At 41.6% G+C, this 19913-nt stretch overlaps 1 protein-coding gene across 2 annotated transcripts in view; it reads right to left on the bottom strand.

The window, feature by feature from the left end:
• Positions 1-1106: 1106 nt before the first annotated feature.
• The window catches only part of tfpia (tissue factor pathway inhibitor a), a 30430-nt gene continuing 11623 nt past the window's right edge, over positions 1107-19913 (bottom strand). Inside the window, exons 2-6 of one of the 2 annotated variants that reach the window (XM_068329890.1) lie at positions 9902-10102; positions 4115-4372; positions 3587-3652; positions 1851-2039; positions 1107-1747 (exon numbers count right to left, since the gene is read on the bottom strand). In XM_068329890.1, the coding sequence (XP_068185991.1) occupies positions 1680-1747; positions 1851-2039; positions 3587-3652; positions 4115-4372; positions 9902-10102 (782 nt within the window). In that variant the 3' untranslated portion in view covers positions 1107-1679. Of the gene's footprint in view, positions 1748-1850; positions 2040-3586; positions 3653-4114; positions 4373-9901; positions 10106-19913 lie in introns of both variants that reach the window. The other variant, XM_068329889.1, reaches the window with a different exon arrangement.

The following is a 19913-nucleotide window of genomic DNA, read 5'->3' on the forward strand; positions in this document are numbered from 1 at the left end:
CCACCACCACCACCAACACCACCACCAACACCACCAACACCAACACCACCACCAACACCACCACCACCACCAACACCACCACCACCACCAACACCACCACCAACACCACCACCAACAACACCACCACCACCACCACCACCACCACCAACACCACCACCACCACCAACACCACCACCAACACCACCAACACCACCACCAACACCACCAACACCAACACCACCACCAACACCACCACCACCACCAACACCAACACCAACAACAACACCACCACCACCACCAACACCACCACCAACACCAACACCACCACCACCACCACCACCACCACCACCACCACCAACACCACCACCACCACCACCACCACCACCACCACCACCACCACCACCACCAACACAACCACCACCACCACCACCACCACCAGCATTCACTCTGAATGGGTGATGAACAGGAAGTCCTGCTAGAATCTCCAGTAACAGACACGACTTGTGGTTTATGTAACCCTTCTGTGTAAATCGCGCGTTGTCTCTACTTTTTGCTCTGTTTTGTGCTCCTCCGCTTTTATTATTTGCCATTTTTTATTGAAAAACAAATGCTGAATTATTTATGTGTTTATTTCAGAAAGGAAATGGAAATTTCAATAAGCAGTCTCATAAAACACTGAGTCATCCAATAAAATATCGACCATGTGTTGATGCCACAGGTTAGAATGTGCTAAAACCATCTAAACCCACAGAGGAAGTTAAATATACTTTAAAGGATTATTTTTACTTTTATTATTACTAATTATTATTTACCATCTCTTTTTCATACATTATTGTGTGCAAAGTATTTCTCATGTTACAGAGAAACCTGTCATCATAGACTGGATTAGAAATGATGACGCTTTAGATAAAATGTATTGTCTATGTACATGAGGGGGGTTTTATTGCCTTGTGTTTGGATAGGTTTAACATGTGAGTGTTTTCAATGTGTTTACGTTCAACAAATGTTTCTTGATTTTGTTTGATTTGTGAAAAATCTTGAACCTTTTGCATATAAATGATTCAAAATTTTTAGATTTATATAAATACACAGGAAGACAAAAAATAGAATAAAAAAAAATCGAAAGGTAAAGTTAACTGTTGAAATTTATTATATAAACTCTAACAGCTCAACATAATACAACGGTTATAAAAAAACATTAGAGTGAAGCTAATAATGTGCAAAAGTAAGAGAGCAGCGACAACCTGTGTGAAAACTTCCCTAACTCAACACTGCCACCCTTTGACGCTCTGCAGCACTGCAACGGTGATTTCTGAATCTGTATAATAGGGACATTACAGTATAGAGAAAACTTTTTTAAAAAATACAAAATTATCATAGAAATAAAAGAAAGCAGACTAGTAAATACAATAAAAATACCAAAAATATAAAGAAACATTCATTTGTTTTGGTGTTTTGGTGATTCCCATAAAGGGATATGATCGTGTTGTTTAGAGAAAACACACAATTACACAAAGACAAACCAAAAAGGTCGTTGTCAGTGAGATATATTGAAATAATGAAGATAATTGAAGTCAGTCGCTAACAAGCTAAATCAGGTAAACTTCAGTGGTCTGAACAACATCACGAGTAAAGCTGCAGATAACATATGGACATACAGTAAATACAGGTGGGTTACACATCTGACACGAGCCACGCCTTCAGGCGGCGTGCCCAAGGATGTTTTCCATATTTTTCTTCCTTATCCGGATCATCTTCTTCCCATGAGCTGCAGCAGAAAGAGAGACACACATGACATCTCAGCAATCAAGGAATACCAAATTCAAATTAAAAAAATAAAAAGAATTTTAGGAACGTTTAAAGAGTCGTACCCTGCCTGTTTCTGATGCACTTGTTGACGCATTGTTTCCGGTACATGAAGTTGTTCTCGTTTCCTCCGCAGCCGCTGTAGTGGAACATCTGGCATCTCTTGGTGTTTGGGTTGTAGGCGAACCTCCTCTTTGTGCCCTGACACGGCCCCCGCTCCACAGGGCTGAAGCACAGGTCTGGGCGCTCCAACTCTGCATAAGAGTAGGAAAAAAAAATAGCAGTCACAACAACTAGATGTTTCACGATGGGGGGTGAAGGACACCAGGTCCTACGGCACCTGTTCTCTTGCTATGCTTCTGTCTGACTTTTTGCAACCTCTCCTGTTTAAACTGCCAGAGATGGAGGAGTGAGACTCGTCATGTCCTCCTCCCTCTGGACTCTGAAGACAACCCTCATAATGCTTCTCCAGCTCTCTTCACAACTGAATAATCCTGTAGTAACATGATTCACACGGGTGTGTTTTTGGTCCTTTTTATGAAAACAATCCTTCGTTAACCGGAGCATAAATGAATAGTGGTGTGTTCATTAAATGTTTGGTGTTTCCTAGCAGCCAGAAGTAGAAGTGATCTGTCTGTGACTTCATGCTCCTTGATCCCAGATCTATCCAGTCACCACTGTGCATCATTTTTGAACCACTAGATGTCAGTCTCTCCTTTAAAAGTTCTAGCATCAACAGTTCATCGTCCTTTTCCTCAATGTAGAAACGATCAGTTCACATAATTTGCATGTTTTTGGAGGTGGGAGGATGCCGAAGAACCCGGAGAGAGCCTACGCAGACACAAGGAGAACATACAAACTCCACATGGAACAGAATCAAACCCAGCAGCGCTACCCACTGTGCCACCAGGCCTGTACTGGGCCAGTTCAATAAAGCTATAACTTATCAAATGCTGCCAATTGATTTTTACCACTGGCGTAAATAAGCACCACATATCATCCTCAATGTCTTCAATTAGATTTGAATCATTTATCTTTCATCTGAGGAGTTTCTCTTCCACCCTTGGTTTCCCACTGGCAGATATTTTACCCCTGTGCTGGAGAAATAACCTCAAAAATTAAATTTTAAAAAGATTGATTAGCAGGCAGCAGCCCCGACGTCAGCCCTGGATTAGTTCCTCAATCTTTTCTGACAAGAGCGGAATTGAATTGTTAAAATGATACGTGGTTAAGTGAGTTGGGAGAGAGCATTCTCCTCTCCTGAGACGTGAGAAGTGTGATATTTACTCCCTCACTCCTAAAACACAGGAAACTGATGGAGGGCTGCAGAGAGGAGACGCCGACGATGACTGTTCCAACTCTTTGCTTTCTGCAATGAAAATCTAATTTGCAAGCTGTCAAAAATTGTTGCCTCGCTGCACGGTGACACGTTCTTTTGTTTCTGTTAAACTTATTGGCAGAACACATCGGTTTAATGACTGGATTTGTTTCCTTGAGTTTAAGCAAAGTTCAGCCTCGACGGGTCGTCACTCCCAGTGATGGATGTCATCACGCCACAGAATATTTAATCCCCCCCACATACCAGACGCCACGGCGTCAACACATCTTTTCTGGTTTCAACGTTTCTGACATTTATGAGAACTTTTTACCAACTTTCAGGAAAATAAATGCGTCACAATTTGTTTTTCTGCCTGATCAACATCAACTTAAACTAACCTAACGTAACGTGCATCCAGTGCTCTGTTGTTTGAGTCCAAACGTAGGACTATTCACGGTAAGTTGTACTATTGTTTTTTTTTACCTTTTTTCCCTCCATTACTGTTACTGCTGGCCGTGAGTGTCTGACGTTCATTTACAGCAGCTGCCTCTGAAATACACAAAACAAAAATAACATCATGAGTGATTTTAAATGTTCTTTCAGCGTTGTGGGATTTCTTTTTCAGAGACACTGTCTGTTCACAGTGTTTTCAGTGTTTCCCCCCGACTTTCCTGACCTCTTACGGTGATGAAAGCGTCGAGGAAAGAGCCGCTGCACCACTCACCTGTCGGTCCTTATGCTAAGCTAACTGCCTCCTCAACTGAATACAGAGAGGTGTCGATGCCAGACATTTTGTTTTTACCTATTTTATTTCCATAATAAGAGAAATAAGTAATTTTTTTTTGGAGGAGAAGGACTTGAAGCATAAAAGACCTCAAAACTGCATTTTATTGGACTTGATCTCGAACACAAATGCTTGCTGCTGTGAGTAATGACTATATTGATGTCTTCCAACAAAACAGTGATGATCAATAGATGACTAGGTGTGAAGCAGAGTGGTGACGGTCTTACCAGTTACCACTGTGGGCTGTGCAACAGCAACCGCCTTCCTAGCAGACTGTGTGGGGACATCTGGAGTCTGAGCGGGTTTTCTTGGGCCCTGACATCTCGCCTGGCAGTCCGCCATCTTTCGGAAATTGTTGGCATTGCCGAAGCAGCCGCCATAGTAAAAAAACTTGCACTGCTGGCTCTTGCTGTCAAAGAAATAGCGCGACACCAGCCCCCGACAGGGACCGGGGGCCTCGGGTAAATCACACGGATTCTTCTCGTCTGGGGAAGAAAGAGGGAGAAGACATGAAAGACCATCCAGAACAGAATACAAAGATCTGTTTCCACATCATCCAGACGATACACTTTTTAACACACTCCACATTATCCATCATCATCCTCACTTTGCTTCTCGGTCATCAGTCACATTCGCTCCGGATTTAACGCTCCGGGGATTCTGACGTCGATGAGTAAAAGGAAAGCAGAAGAAAACATTTCCCTGGCTGCTCTGAGATTTTGGGTTTTGCTGTGATAGAATTTAAATTGTGCGTGTCAGTGACATTGATTTTCTAACGTAAGGAAAATCAAATGGTGAAGGTTGATGTTGTCAAGCTCGTACAATCGAAAGTAAAAAAAACTCGAACGAAACAAAAAGAAATGTCAAACAACAGAAGGCTAACAGTAATGACAGAGCGGGAGAGCTAGAAAAAAATGAACTGCCTCCTGCCCCCCCCATCCTGGATGAATCCATTTCTCCCTTCTCTTCCATATCTCTGTTTTTTTTTTCCCATCCTGCATCTCCCACGTTCCACTTCTAAACACCGGGCTCATGTTCCAACATTTAAGGAACAAGAAATGTCACAAATGACGAAGAGTAAAAGAAATGTTTTCATTTCCTGAACCCACAGAGTGTAGAACAAATGATTTGTACAACCTTTATGTCCATTAATACATAAAACGCTCATTTGCAACCTGAAAAATACAAAATCAGACGACGTCTCACTTCTTTGCCTTTTGAACTCAATGTGTGCAAACAGGTGAGAAGAAAAAAAAGAGTGATTCAGAGGTCGTATCTGTAACATCTAAATACATTTTATAGGATGCTTTTCGCTTGGGAGCACGTGTCAAAGGTCAGTCGAGCCCTCGCTCTACTCATGAATAATTCAGAAAGGTAATTGCCCATTGAAGCTGTGGAGGTGGAGGAGCTGGTTTGTGTTCTGAGGAGAGTCACAGGTCGGCTCTTTACTACTTTTTTCAGGAGAGAGAATCATCCCATTTGTGGCCAAACTGGAAAGTGATTCCTGGAGAAAGTTTAGGCTGTTCTCCAAAGAAAAGCTTGACATTTCAGCAAAATACAAACACAATAATAAACATGTTTTTTGACGTTTCAGTCTTGTTTCATGCTGATCTTACTTCAGAGTGTCGGACCCGGTGAGATGTCTGAGCCAAGACTCTTTTATTAGAGGACAGAAGAACTGGAGACATTACAGCGGCCGATAGATGGAGACAAACATAATCATATCCACATAATCTTTACAGCACTCTTCGCCTGTCTGCGCTCAATGGATGATATGAATCAGTGATTTTCAGGGAAATTGGGAGTAAATCTTTCTTTCCAGAGAGTTGTGACTCATCTACAAAGGAAAGATCCACATTTCAGACCAGCTCAAATGAGTCGTATCCATGCTGATTCATTTTTATTCTTACCATGTTAACATATTTGTCATTTCTGAATAAAAAAACGACCCATGTGGTGATGTGTAACATATCTAACATCAGGAAACATTGGGACACGTTGGAACTTAATTCAAACACAAACAAAAAGATGTGATCCCTCGTTTCTAGTGGTCAATGCGTTCCAGGAACCACATGCACATAACAAATTCTGCAATATAGCAAATTTATCTTATCTTATTATTATTTACGGTAATTTAAACATTTATGAACCCTCCCTTTAATGCTATAAAACTTCTATCTGTATTAAATTTTTCTACACTCTTATCGACTGTTTAAAGCACTTTTGTTCCGAGACTCACAGGAAGTCGTGCACTTCTGGATGCCGTCAGCCAATAGAATGCGTGTACGATATCACGTGACTAACTTAAAAATGAGGTGAATTTACTCGTGTAGATGCGCGAATGCGAGAGGTTATTACTGTAATCTATTACTCGATTAACCTCTTTTGCTTATTCTGTCATTTAAGGTTTTAGCTGAGATTTCCAAACAATTTGTCCGGTTCTGATTCCCCTCCAGACACATCCGAATATTTGTTGTTGTGTGGTTTTTTTTTTTTTGGAGACTTATTGCTTTTCTCACTCTGACTTCATAACATCTATGCTCTCTGACAGCTAGAGAGAAAAAAGAAAGTTCAACTGTCACAGAGAAACAAGCGTTCGTGTCTCTGAGAACCCAAAGGGGGGACGTGGGACCAGAGGAAGTTAGAACTGAGCTCCAGTAAAACATCAGTTCTGGAAAATCAGTCCTGCCCCAGATGAAGGCAGAAGTCAGCTGGTGTAGCGATGAGACAACAAACCGTCCCAGACGTCGAGGGAGAGCATACCTCACGCTGTCGGTGACCTTTACTGAACATTCTCTCTGGCTGTCGTCACTTGTAAGGAACACAGGGATGACAGAAGGTAACTGATCAGAGAGATAATTCAGTGGGTCAACCATTACAGTAGCTTTTGTAATGCGGGAATGAAAATGTCGGTGATGTGGTGATGAATGCCACAGGAGATGTTGGCCCTTCACATGTGCTTTATGTAAGTTACAAATGAGCTGACATTTTCAAATGTGTGCAGCTGTTAAATGAACTCCTCCTCAGAGGCGTCTGGTTTCACCTCCTCGTTTGTTTGACACCAGATAACGGAGGGCAGGAGTCACGGCATGGACTTCCTGGAACCAAGGATACGTCCATGTATCACCAGTTGTATCTTTTGTTTGGTCATGATGGTTTTATTTGTTTGCAGTGATTGCTTTGGTATGTTTTGTTAGTGATTTACAGCTCCACACGGACTTATGTACGCCGCGCCTCACACTAGTCTTTATGATATATTAGCAATGCTTTATACTTGGAGTCACCCAAAGAAAGCACAAGAAAAAAATAGCAAGACTTGTTTTTACTTATTTCTCCACATCTTTCATCCTTGGATGGACTGAGAAGCGGACGCCGCCTTTAAAGATGGCGTTCGATGTATTTTTTATGAAAGTTGCTCCCTGGGTGCGATGAGACTTCCTCACACTTCTCAGATTGTGGATTGAGAGAAGTCTGACTACTTCTCCAGGCGAGCCAGCAGAGACAACGTCCATGTGTCAGACTTCCTCTGGCCAACACTCCAGTCACTTCCCACACAAAGGACGGGGATAGAAGAACTGCACCACGTTGACATGCGTTCTCCACACACATGTAGACAAGTGCCGTGTCCTCATCACACTGTTAACTGCTTCAGTTATGTTCATCAGCGGCACTGATCTGTTCATGTGAGGACCAATTCATGTCCTTTCTGTCTGCGTCTGCATGAAGCTGAAGGTCATTCTGGGCCAGTGGGAGGAAGCACTTCGTCACACTGCGGAATAAAATACCACCTGAATACTTTTATAGGTTTGTTATTTCTACTCAGGGTTTGTGTGTACACTTCTCCTGTTTCCTTTTGTGGTCATGGAGTGGGGTTTTTCCCCCACATATGTCATACTCCACTCTGATCACGAGGCAAAGCCAACACCCTCCGAACAGATTCTCTCTCCCAGGAGTCAAAGGTTTGCTTAGTGCACCTTTCATTGCTTGTCAGAAGCTGCAGGCATCCTGTATCCCAGCACCCCATTAAGAACAGATGTGCATCAAGGTGAATGGTGAATATCAGACATCATCTATGGATTACAGATTATTCAATAAAAAATGGCACAAAGATCATGGAACATCTTCAACATTTACTTAGTTTTTCTTTTCATCTCCCTGCTGTCTTCTCACACATCCACAGCGACCTTTGACCTTCTGTCTTTTTCCTGTGTGTCCAAATTCCATCGCTAAGCATTGTGACCTTGTGTGTCTGTATTTTCATGAACAACGGAGCTCACATGATGCTTTATATTTCATAAGCAGCTCATAACCGCATGTTTATCAATCTGTCCCTTTTCACAATTTACCGATTGGCTTCAAAAATGCACGATTTATAAACGACAGTTGAAGCCAAAGCTCCAAGTACAACACATCACACCCCAGAACACAAGAGAAGCAGATGGAGGCATCTTGGCACGCACATCACCCACAATGTCTCAGGATACTGTGGGAGAAAATAAACTCCTTGTTATAAATATGAGGATCTTTTCATTAGCATCAGTTTCATCTCTTCCCTGGGAACATCACCAGAGCTCTACTCCAAATTCATTCAGGATCCACCGGGGACAGTTTTTATGTCGCTCTGAATGAAAGCTTCGTTGAATGACCGTCCTACATAGAAGCGATAAAAAACAGTCTTATAGACGCAAGTAAATCCTGGCAAATACACGGAAAGACAGCACACGTTGTGAGTCCAAGATTCCTTTTATTCCCAGAAACCTAAATGCATATTCTTGTATCTGAAGCAGGTAAACAAGGTGTTGTTATGTATGAGACGCATCAGGCCTTCAACGGAACCCTGCTGCAGCATTAAAAGATGTTTAAACTAAAAAGTGTGACAGTCTGCTTCAGGATGAGGTTCGACCGTCTGGACAGGACCGACAGGAGACTACTGATGGTGTCCGTTATGAAACCACACCACAGCTCTGACTTTCAGCTCATTCAACACATTTTCCTGAAACACCATCAGTCATCACTGATCGGCAGGTAAACGTCACCGTATTTTCAAGAGTCTCTGGTCACACAACTCATCTGATAATGTGAGAATTCCATAGTTGAACAAAAGTGATGCTATTCTTACCACATGACTACTTTGATTGTTCTTCCTGCCTCTCATTCTAGTAACCTTACAATGAGTGTCTCAAACTGGGACGTCTCCTCATTGAAGTCAAAGACCAGAGTTACACAACAAACCACCGTCGACCGTCACATGAACTAAATGGTTTTATAAATTATATAAATGACATTTCACACTGGAACTCAATACAGGAAACAATAGTAAGTAAAAAAGGCGGTGCTTAGAAATTGATTATTGACATTGGACGGGATCCACAGCTGTGGACACATAACGTCGGTGTTTGTCCACGTTCAGCCAACGGATCCACCTCCTCAAGCTGACCAAACATCCTGCCCTCTCTCATCGTGGATGATCATCAAAATGAGGTTTTCTCTCACATCCAGTATCTGGTGGGAGGTTTACTCTCATTAACCTTCATCATGGCTAGAAATTGTAAAAAAAACAAATAAAAAAAAACCATTCATTTTGAAACAGATATGAGAAGATGGAAATCTAGTAATAAACCATTAATCAATTTACAGTGTCATTGTGATAATAATAAAATTAATTATTATAATAATACAATGCAGGCCATGTTTCTTAGAAGTGCCCATAACTTCCATTTACTGGATGCCTCCAGGAGATCTGCTGAGAATTAATGTGTTGGCAACGTCCCATTTTAACTGCCTACCAACAAAATGACTTTTTAATAGGATTTTATGCCCAAGGTGCCAATAGAGTCTAATGAGGAACAGGGCTCCCTGGAACAAAATGCATCATTCACCAACAACAACATAACAATGCAAGGCTATAATGCATCCTTAGCCTTTGTGCTGTTATGAAAAATAATATTGTTGTGTCAGTGATGTCGGGTCTGTGTTGCTGTTATTTTTCTGAATTTCTTGCGTGTCTGTCTCACCTGAAACGACGCACATTTCCTCACAGGCTTCCAACGTCTCAAAATTGTTGGCGTTCCCGCCACAGCCTCCATATTCAAAGAGCTCACAGCGTCCAGTGTCAACGCTGAAGAAGTATCGATCCTTAATGGCTTTGCAAGGCCCTGGCTCGTCCTTCAGCGCGCACAACTCATTGAAGATGAAGAGTTCTGGCTGCGCTCCGTCTGCTGGGGAGGCAAGAATAAAAAGTCGTCATTTGGGCCTATGATTCAACTGAGGAAAATGTTTGTTACTACCTACAAATACATGGTGACTGAAATCACATTATCATTTATTCTTGTATATTTTTGGAAGATTCAGAAACATTAAATTCCTATTCCCCTTGAGGTTCTATCGAAGAACAATCTAAAATCGGAAGCATCCTGTCCCGTCCTGTGGCCACAGCAGCTGACAAACACTCCACCTGCCAGCCGAGGTAACGAGGGCAACAGCTCACCACGGCAACCTGCCCTCCACCGTGGCCCCTCCAATTCCACCTTATAACCCAGATTGGGACACCAATCAAAAACGCCCAATCTGATTCCCCCTCATCGGACCTGCGTTATTGTTTTTACATAAAAGAAGGAGGGCTGAGGGTCACAAGTATTTGCGTTGGGTTTTTACTTTCATTCCTCTTGTTGTGCTCAATGATCAACAAAAGAAGGAGTTGCCAAGCATGAGAGGAATCACACAGCAACACCCAGCCCACCACATTTGGGCTATGCAAACAGCGTCACAGCTGGATCTCACTCGACAAACTGTGCAGAGGAATAATGACAAGTCGAGAGTGTTTGCTCTGCAGCTTCCATAACTACAACACAATCAATCGTTCCTTGGGGGAGGATGACTACAGATGTGGTCCGGGTTGTTCTTTCATATACTGTGTAATTAAGCCAGACTTTGGCCACCCAAGAACAAGCAAAAAGAAAACATGTTTTATTGATTTGGGCTCTGGCACAGACCAGAGACAATAAGCTGTGTGTTTTTCAATCACTCAGTCATATCTAATATCTGGGCAGAGGCATTTAGAGACACAACTGAAGGAAACTGCTGAAGATCCCCGGAGAACACACAGGCACAATAAATCCCAATTTTAAAAATAGAATATGAAACTAAGGGCTGATGCTGAATATACAAACTCATAATACTTTATTCCTAGGGTGATTACATTGAAATGTTTGCCAACCTTTACTTGTCTTCTCTATATTTCTGAAGCAAGTGGCATAATAAAGTTTCATTTTCATTAAATCACAAGCACTTAATAGCTTCACAGTAATTACAGCCTGATCAATAAAAATCAGTTTTAGAATTAGCACAGAATGGATCGTCCGTCCATTTTTTCGTAGATGAGATGATCACAATCCCCTCCTCTACAGCCTCTTATCTGCCTTGCAGGTCATACATCTGCTGGATCCAATCCCAGTTTGGTACAGATAATCTGGTGTGACCAATTCACCTAAACTGCAGGTTTGTGGAGATGGGAGGAAGCCGGAGAACCTGGAGGGAACCCATGAAGACCAAACTTTACCAAATCAGGCTTAAAACGTACTTAACTCCATGCAATAGCAATTAAAGCAATGAAAGCTAAAAAAGAAGAAAAAACCCCCAAACATTTCCCTGGAATGCACAAATCTACCTAAAGCTAAAGATCTGTCATCAGGCATCCTCCATGCTGAACTGAGGATAAATAAATAGAGTTATGTTCCCACAATGCATCAGGACAAATCTTGGCAGCCACTCAAGAAAACCTCCAGCTCATTGAAATAGAGACCGGGCTGAATAGGAACACGGGTTTTAGATGCATCTTATTTCTATTGGCAGCAAGTCTTCCGTGCATTGTTGACAGGCTGAGTTCAGCCAATATTTAAATACACACTCACTTATTGGTTAAGGATCTGAGTTGCTCAACAAAAGGATCGTGCCAAGCACATCTGTAATTCCCGATGGAGGCAGGTTCAGTGTCAGGCCCAGTCCCAGCTTGTTTTGGGCGATTTTGGGAGATTATTCTGCATCTCCATTTCTAGGTGTTTTAGCAAAGGGGCTTAAACACTAACTGTAGCTGCAGCAAACAATAAAACAACAGCTCATTATTGATGACAAACACCAAAGCACACGCCATCAGGATGACGCAGGAGAAAGTGAAACAGATGAAAAAAGCAGCAAGGAAAAACAGCAGCACATTAACATTCGTCTTGACAGCTCCAAGTAGCCCTAAGTAGTCCTTATGACTTCACAAAGTAGTTCAGCGCTTTCTTAAGCGTATCCATCTCAATTCCTTTCCCTTGCTGCCTTGTGCAGAAGGAAAGTTGGAAAGAAAACAGTCACTGAAAAAAAAGTGCATTTATTGAGTAAGATGGATGTTCAGAAAGTTTTTAGTGCCAAATGAAGAGACATGCAATTCCAATAAACTGTCTTCATCTATTTGGCAGAAATCATTCTTATGATCTCGTGTTAAACGTGTCTGGTCAGGGCGTAGTGTAAGGGACAATAACAAGATGAGACACAAGTAAAAAATATGGTTTCAAACAAAAAGCCACCAGGCTGGACAAATCTCTGAGTTAATGAAGTCATTAAACAAAATTCCCAACAGCCGATCAATTCTCAATGTGTTCTAAATTAGGTTTTGGTTCAGGAGTCAATAATTTCTGCAATCGCAGGCCTCATTAGACCCTCCCGTTGAAGCTTGTAAAAAAAAAAAAAAGGTAGTTATTGTGTTTGTGCAGTCGTCTGAGGTAAATTTTTCTTATATCTTGAATTTGGAGAAAATTTACGTAACCTGAAATTGGACAGATTTATTGTACAAATTGGTATGTTTTGAGCATTAATAAAACAGATCTCTGACAGGGAGCGAATACCTCCACCACACCATTAATACATTGACCAAAAGACATTTCTCACATGAGAGCCCATTTCTAAACTTATCTCAGCTCTCAGGCTTCTGAAAGGAGAAAGAAGAGTGCTTGAGAGTGTGCGCAATACGTACATTTCATTTTCCATCGGCAAGAAGATCAATAGTTGTATTACTGCACACACTACCATGATGCTACCATGTGAACATTGATTTACTCTTTTTTTTTTTTAATTTTCCACGATGGCGGCGCACAGGGTTGCAGCGGCTTCACTGTAATGCCCATTTTTAGCGCTTTAAGGAAAAATGTGAACAGCAGCTTGGCAACAAATGTGAAGTACAGCCCAGCCGAACTGTACTTCATCAGTACTTAACGGCATCAATTCCAGGTATTTTGTACTGTCCCATGTGAAAACGTGTGTCAGCATGACAAATAAAGACTCTGATTCTCTGATTCTGATTTTTCTTCTGCCAAATTTAGCAAGATGACCAAAATTAATTGACGCTGTAAACCTACTGCTGCCATCTGGAATCACATGTTTGTCACCAGCAAATCAGAAATGACTAATTTGTACGATGAAGTCATTGAAAAGATTATAAGCTCCATGAAACAAAGGTGTTTTAGATTGGAAGGATTAGTCAGAGGGGACAAGGAAGAAATAGGGATGATGGGTGATGTCAGAGCAGATAGGCCTGCTGCTTAAGGAATGGTGTAAGTGATTATTAGAAGGCAAACACACCCTGAGGCCAGTGGACAAAGGGCTGAGGGTGAGGCCTGTAGCGAGGGTGTACAGGAAAACAGATCAAGTTTCTTTTATCTGTTAATCTGTGCTTCTTTCGCTGTTTGATTTTTAGAAATACATTTGATTTTAGCCAGCAAATGGATTCCTCTACTATGCTGAATAGAAGACTCTGAAGAGAGCTCCTTTAGATTACCTCTAACTTTAGAAATACTAGGCTGGCTACTGCTGTGTGTCTTCAACAATCACCCGTTACAAATAAAAACCAGTAAGTTCAGTTTCCAGTTGGTTCATGTTTGAGTAAAAAGTAGAAAGTGTCTTCCAACATATTCACAGCAGCAGCCATCAGCTTGGTGATGTATGTCACTGTATGCGTTTAAAGGAGGTGAGCTCCGACAAACAGCAGACAGAGAAAACATTATGTTTGTTCAGAGACAGGAGAATATTTGACTGAAGCTAGATTTACTGTCAGTGGCTGGATGCCTAAATGCTCCGCTGAGGTTGCAGTCGACATTCATGTCTGTCCAGACTTGTACATGATATGTGGTGGAGGGGGTGAAAGCACTGTAGTTATCACCATTCTGAATCGTATGATTCCTTAGATAAGCTCCAATGCAAAACTGCAGTTATTACAGACCAGTGAAGGGATCTTCATTGTCTAATACAAAAATACACAAACTAAACTAATGAGGTTAACTATGAACTATAGGGTGTATTTGAGTTCTGTATAATGTTTAAAAGAATATAAATATCAAAGCAGAGAGCTGAATTCAGGATGTACACTTCCAGCGCTTTACCGAGCATCATTGAAGGATTAACTTGCTGTCTGGTTATAATCACTCTCACTGTCATTTTTGGCAACAGCAGGAAGCTATTACAAATCCAAAATACTCTATAAACACACTGTACACTGTATGGTAGCTAATCAACTCAAAGGAATGTTTAGTAACCAGAGCCAGACATTTCATTCAGATGGAAAAAAAGCAGAGGTAAAACAAAGCTAATATTAATATCCAACAAGTGACCCACAGATGGACCCTTCTGACACTCTTCCAAGAAATATGCTTAAATTAGCAGCAACAATAATATGAATAACATTAAGTATTAATGATAATGTAAATATTATCCAAGGTCAAAATTGGCAATGGCCTGCAACTGCATGGTATAAATTTTATAGCTGCTGTCTCACACTAAAAAACATTGAACTAACTTATGGAGTGATTCAACTTCCTGCCATTCCTCCCCGGACACTTGTACAACACCAAATTACCTGATTAAAATTACCTAATTAAAGTAGAATCTGTAATCAATCATTAAAGTTTAATCAGAAATAAATTACTGGTACCTATTTTAAGTGGGCCTACTCTTGCCTATGTTGCAACATCAGAATTTAACTTTCTCCTTACTTCCAGAAGTCATTTTAGAACCAAGTGATGCTTTCGTGATTCCAAGTTAAAGTTATTTTTAGTCTGCTTACACAGGGTCTGAAGCTTGTCCCACATAGGATTTACTCTCTACTGATCATACAAATAAACACCCGTTATAAGCTGACATTGACTCCAAAGGGTCACCAGTTCACCAGTGTTCAACCACACAACTGGTTACCGAAGGAGAAACATAAATATACGGTGGCGCTGTGTTGTCAACTTGTGACCATTGCTCCCTAGTGAACAGAAAATCATAGGGTGGACCAGAGCGAGAGCATGATGTAAAGTTAGTCATCTACTATTTAAGTGTCATACAGTGACTGCAATCTAGTAGAGCTTTAGAGAACGCCATTATCTCCAGTAAAGTACAGTGGTCCCTCACAATAACGCAGTTCACCTTTCGCAGCTTTGCAGTTTCATGGATTTTTTTTTGTGCAATTTTGCATCCTATTTTTTCTTTACAGTGCATTGTGTTCTGTGTCCTGATTAGCACATTTATCATGTGATTAACAAGAAATTGCTGTGCTGTCTTCTTCTTCTCCTTTGGGCTTTCCCCTAGGGGTCGCCACAGTGAATCAGTTGCCTCCATCTAACCCTGTCTTCTGCATACTAACTACCTTCATGTCCTCTTTAACTACATCCATAAACCTCCTCTTTGGTCTTCCTTCTAGTTTACTTACTGTCCAACCTAGCATACAAGTCATCATAAGCTTCTTGTTTGGCCTTTGCTACCTCTACCTTCACCATACGCTGCATCTCCCTGTACTCCTGTCTACTCTCCTCAGTCCTCTCAGTGTCCCACTTCCTCTTAGCTAACCTCTTTCTCTGTATACACTCCTGTACCTCCTCATTCCACCACCAAGTCTCCTTATCTACTTTCCTTCCAGATGACACACCAAGTACTCTCCTACCTGTCTCCCTGATCACATTAGCTGTAGTTGTCCAGTCATCTGGAAGCACCTCCTGACCACCCAGAGCCTGTCTCAACTCCTTCCTAAAAGTCATGCAACACACTTCCTTTTTCAGCTTCCACCATTTCGTCTTCTGCTCTGTCTTTGCCCTCTTCATCTTCCTCACCACCAGAGTCATCCTACACACCACCATCCTATGCTGTTTGGCTACACTCTCTCCTACCACTACTTTACAGTCACTGATCTCCTTCAGGTTACACCGTCTACACCAGATGTAGTCAACCTGTGTGCTCCTACCTCCACTCTTATAGGTCACCCTATGTTCCTGCCTCTTCTGGAAGAAAGTATTCACTACAGCCATTTCCCTCCTTTTTGCAAAGTCAACTACCATCTGTCCTTCTGCGTTCCTCTCCTGGATACCAAACCTGCCCATCACCTCCTCATCACCCCTGTTTCCTGCACCAACATGTCCATTGAAGTCTGCTCCAATGACAACTCTCTCACTTCTAGGCATGCTCTGCATCACTTCATCAAAGTCCAGCCAGAATTTCTCCTTCTCCTCCAGCTCACATCCTACCTGTGGAGCATACCCACTAACAACACTGAACATCACACCTTCTAGTTCTAGCTTCAGACTCATCACTCTATCTGACACTCTTTTTACCTCCAGGACATTCCTAACAAACTCCTCCTTCAAGATAACTCCTACTCCATTTCTCTTCCCATCTACACCATGATAGAACAACTTGAACCCTGCTCCTAAACTTCTAGCCTTGCTACCTTTCCACCTGGTCTCCTGGAAACACAGTATGTCTATCTTCCTCCTCTGCATCATGTCAACCAACTCTCTACCTTTTCCTGTCATAGTCCCAACATTCAACGTCCCTACTCTCAGTCCTATACTCTTGGTGTTCCTCTTCTCTCTCTTCGTACAAACACACTTTCCTCCTCTCCTTCTTCAACCAACAGTAATCCAATTTCCACCGGCGCCCTCTAGGTCAACAGCGCCGATGGCGGTCATTGTTAATCCGGGCCTCGACTGATCCGGTATGGAAATCATAGGTTTAATTCACATGTTTGATTTGGCAAAAGTTTTATCTCGGATGCCCTTCCTGATGCAACCCTCTGTATTTATCCAGGCTTGTGACCGGCACAATAAGACACTGGCTCGTGTCCTCTTGCTGAAATTGCTGTACTGTAAACTGTGGAAACTAGAAATTGACACAACACCCTGCTTAGACTTTGGACACAGACATCTAGAGCTGTACTGATAAGGCACTATGATTAAAAAACATGTACTATCACCATTTATTAGCACCATTTTAACACATTTAGAGGTTGTGAGGCAGAAAAAAAACCCCTGACGTGTCTAGTGGTTCAGCTTTGCACAACGTTTGGAATGATTTCACAAAAACTGCAGGAAGGATTATGGCAAAAATTACCATATTTCAACATTTTCTCCAACTGTGCAAAAACAACTCTGAACTACATTTAACAAAAATTCACAGAGGGGCAAAGGGTGGATCTGACAAGTTTGATCCTTTCTTGGCTGAAATTTCCAGTTTTGAATTTCTCTTGTGAACTATTGTTTTCACTAAGGCACCTTTCACAATACCTAGACAAGTATGAAGAAACTTAAACCTAAAGTCCCATGCTACCAACACGAAGGGTGGATCAGCTCAAAAATAAAAGAGGTTTGATTCTGATTTAGCAGACATTTCTTATTCAGCTGATTAAGGTAATAGATGTTGGTCTTTAAGTAGATTATAAAGGGTGACCACATTCAGGGAGGACATTTCTTTGGCGCTCCTTGTTGGGGAATCAAAGTGAGCTTCAAGCACCTTCCAAAAGCACAATCAGCAGCTGATCACATGAATCTCTGAGAAACGGTTGAAAGTTTGGGAGCTGGCACTGTACCGGAAACAGATTGGGGGCTCCCTGAGGACTGGGTGGGTGGCGGTGAGCCAGTAGGCCTGGTCCTGTATATCTCAGCACACAGAGCGTGACACAAACTCTGCCCAAAACTGGTGCTTTGATTGTTAATGGAGTCACCAAAGTGCAGAAACTTTGCTCTCCTGCTACCACAAGAAAGTTGTCGGTGCAAGCCATTACCGTCAGTGTTTTATGGGATATTGCTTTCTCCTTTGCTCTAACTAGTTGCACTGCAGGGAAACCTTATTAATTATCTAAAAGGCTTGGGAGTTCCATGCATTTTTAATCAGAGCCTTGTGTTGGTATGGCAGGTGGTGAGGGAGGAGGGATGCAATGAGCGAGTTAATTGCCGCTCAACTCGATAGCTTTTGTCAAGCTATTTGTCCGTGCCAAGCCAGTGTTACATTCATCCCAGCTTGCAGTTTCCACCAGCAACTTTTCAGGGGTTTTTTTTCTGGCATGTTCTTTCAAACAAAAGACTCTGAACTGATAAAAAGAATCAAACTTTCTCTCTGTCTTTTCATGGCTTCTACTCTCTTTGCCTTAGCCAACAGCCGCATACATGAACAGTAGTTTTTATTAACTCCAATGTCAGCTCAGCAGTGGAAAATCAATTCCTACCCTCTGCAAGGCCTTACCTTTCCTGTGTGATATCTAAGTTGAGCCTCTACCTGTTTCCCACTTGGTCTGAATAACAAAACAACAGTGAGAACCAGAAATCATCTCGGTTCGGCGACTCTGCCAAATCTGCCCGCCAATGTCAAAGTCGAACAATTCCACTCAATGCTGATTAGAGTTTGTCTCGGTCACTTCCAGTAAGATCAATTGAAAAAAGTGTACATCCTGGTTTTGTCTTGCAATGGGAGTGAGATTTGCTGAACCAGTGGATAGTGACACCTTAAACCAATCATGCCTTTTTAAGAAATCAAGTCGTGTCTGGCTCTTCAATTTGATAGACGATTTCAACTTGTTTATCCAAAATGAGCATATGGCAAACAATGACATGGGCATAAGTTTGCTATAAGTTGTACGAGCCTGCAGGGAAGATGGTACAAAGGCACCATCTGCCAAATTGGGAATGTCCCAATTACAAAACAGTCAAGGAATAATTCATCACATCACTTGCAATAATAACCAATGACAAAAAACAGAGGCTTTCAGAGCAGCACTAGAATAAGTCTAAAGGTGGGAAAATCAGGGCTTTAAATACAAGGGTCAACAACCATCTATCCATTTATTCATCCATCCATCCATTCATGAGTTCTTTCATTCATTCATTTATTAAATCTTTTGTTCATTCATTCATTTATTCATCTTTCTGAAGATGAGAAGATTGTATTTGTCTCATCTTCAGCCACTTATCCAAAATTATGGACGCCAGCACATCGCACAGTTAGGCAGACGACCATTCACGCTCCTACTCTCACTTACAGTTTGGAGTGACCAGTTCATGCAAGTTTCATGTTTTTAAAGGTAGGAGAAAGTTGAGGAGAACCCGGAAAGAACCAACGCAGACACAGGAAGAACAGGTGGAACCAGGTGGTCGAACCAGGAACCTTCTGTGAGGGAACAGCTCTACCCACTGTCAAAGGGCACCAGTTCATGTGAAATGTGCTTTATATAATATAAATTAAAGTGAAAAACCAGCTTGAGGTGACAGATTTCAATTTTGACAATTCTACATGCTACGGGAAAATAATTTGTGAGCAGCCACTGATTTCTCAGCCAATGCAGAACAGAAGAATGAGACAATGCTAGTTCACAAAAAGCAGAACTATTTTATAAGGCACAAAAGAGAGTTTGGAGAAACAGAGAATGAAAGAGAGAGAGAAGCTACAATGGGAGTCAATCCCTTTAGAAAAGACAGAATTTCCAACAACTTTAAACACATTGGCAGCAAAGTCCCTTCTGAAATGTTTCCACAAGAGGCTTCTTGGTGATATTTGCTTGAGAATATTTTGCTTGAGAATATTTTGCTTGAGAATATTTTGGGTATGTTCTGGCTGCTGCTTGGGTTTTTTTAGTAATGATTTTTGAAGATGTAAGTCTTCATTGACACTAAGCTCCTTGTAAATGTAAGAAGCTTAGTTTTTGATCATCAAAACCAGAAAGCGAGAAACTGCCGGCAAGTAAAGTGT

The sequence above is a fragment of the Antennarius striatus genome, chromosome 12, assembly GCF_040054535.1.
Source record: "Antennarius striatus isolate MH-2024 chromosome 12, ASM4005453v1, whole genome shotgun sequence".
Taxonomy (NCBI): domain Eukaryota; kingdom Metazoa; phylum Chordata; class Actinopteri; order Lophiiformes; family Antennariidae; genus Antennarius; species Antennarius striatus.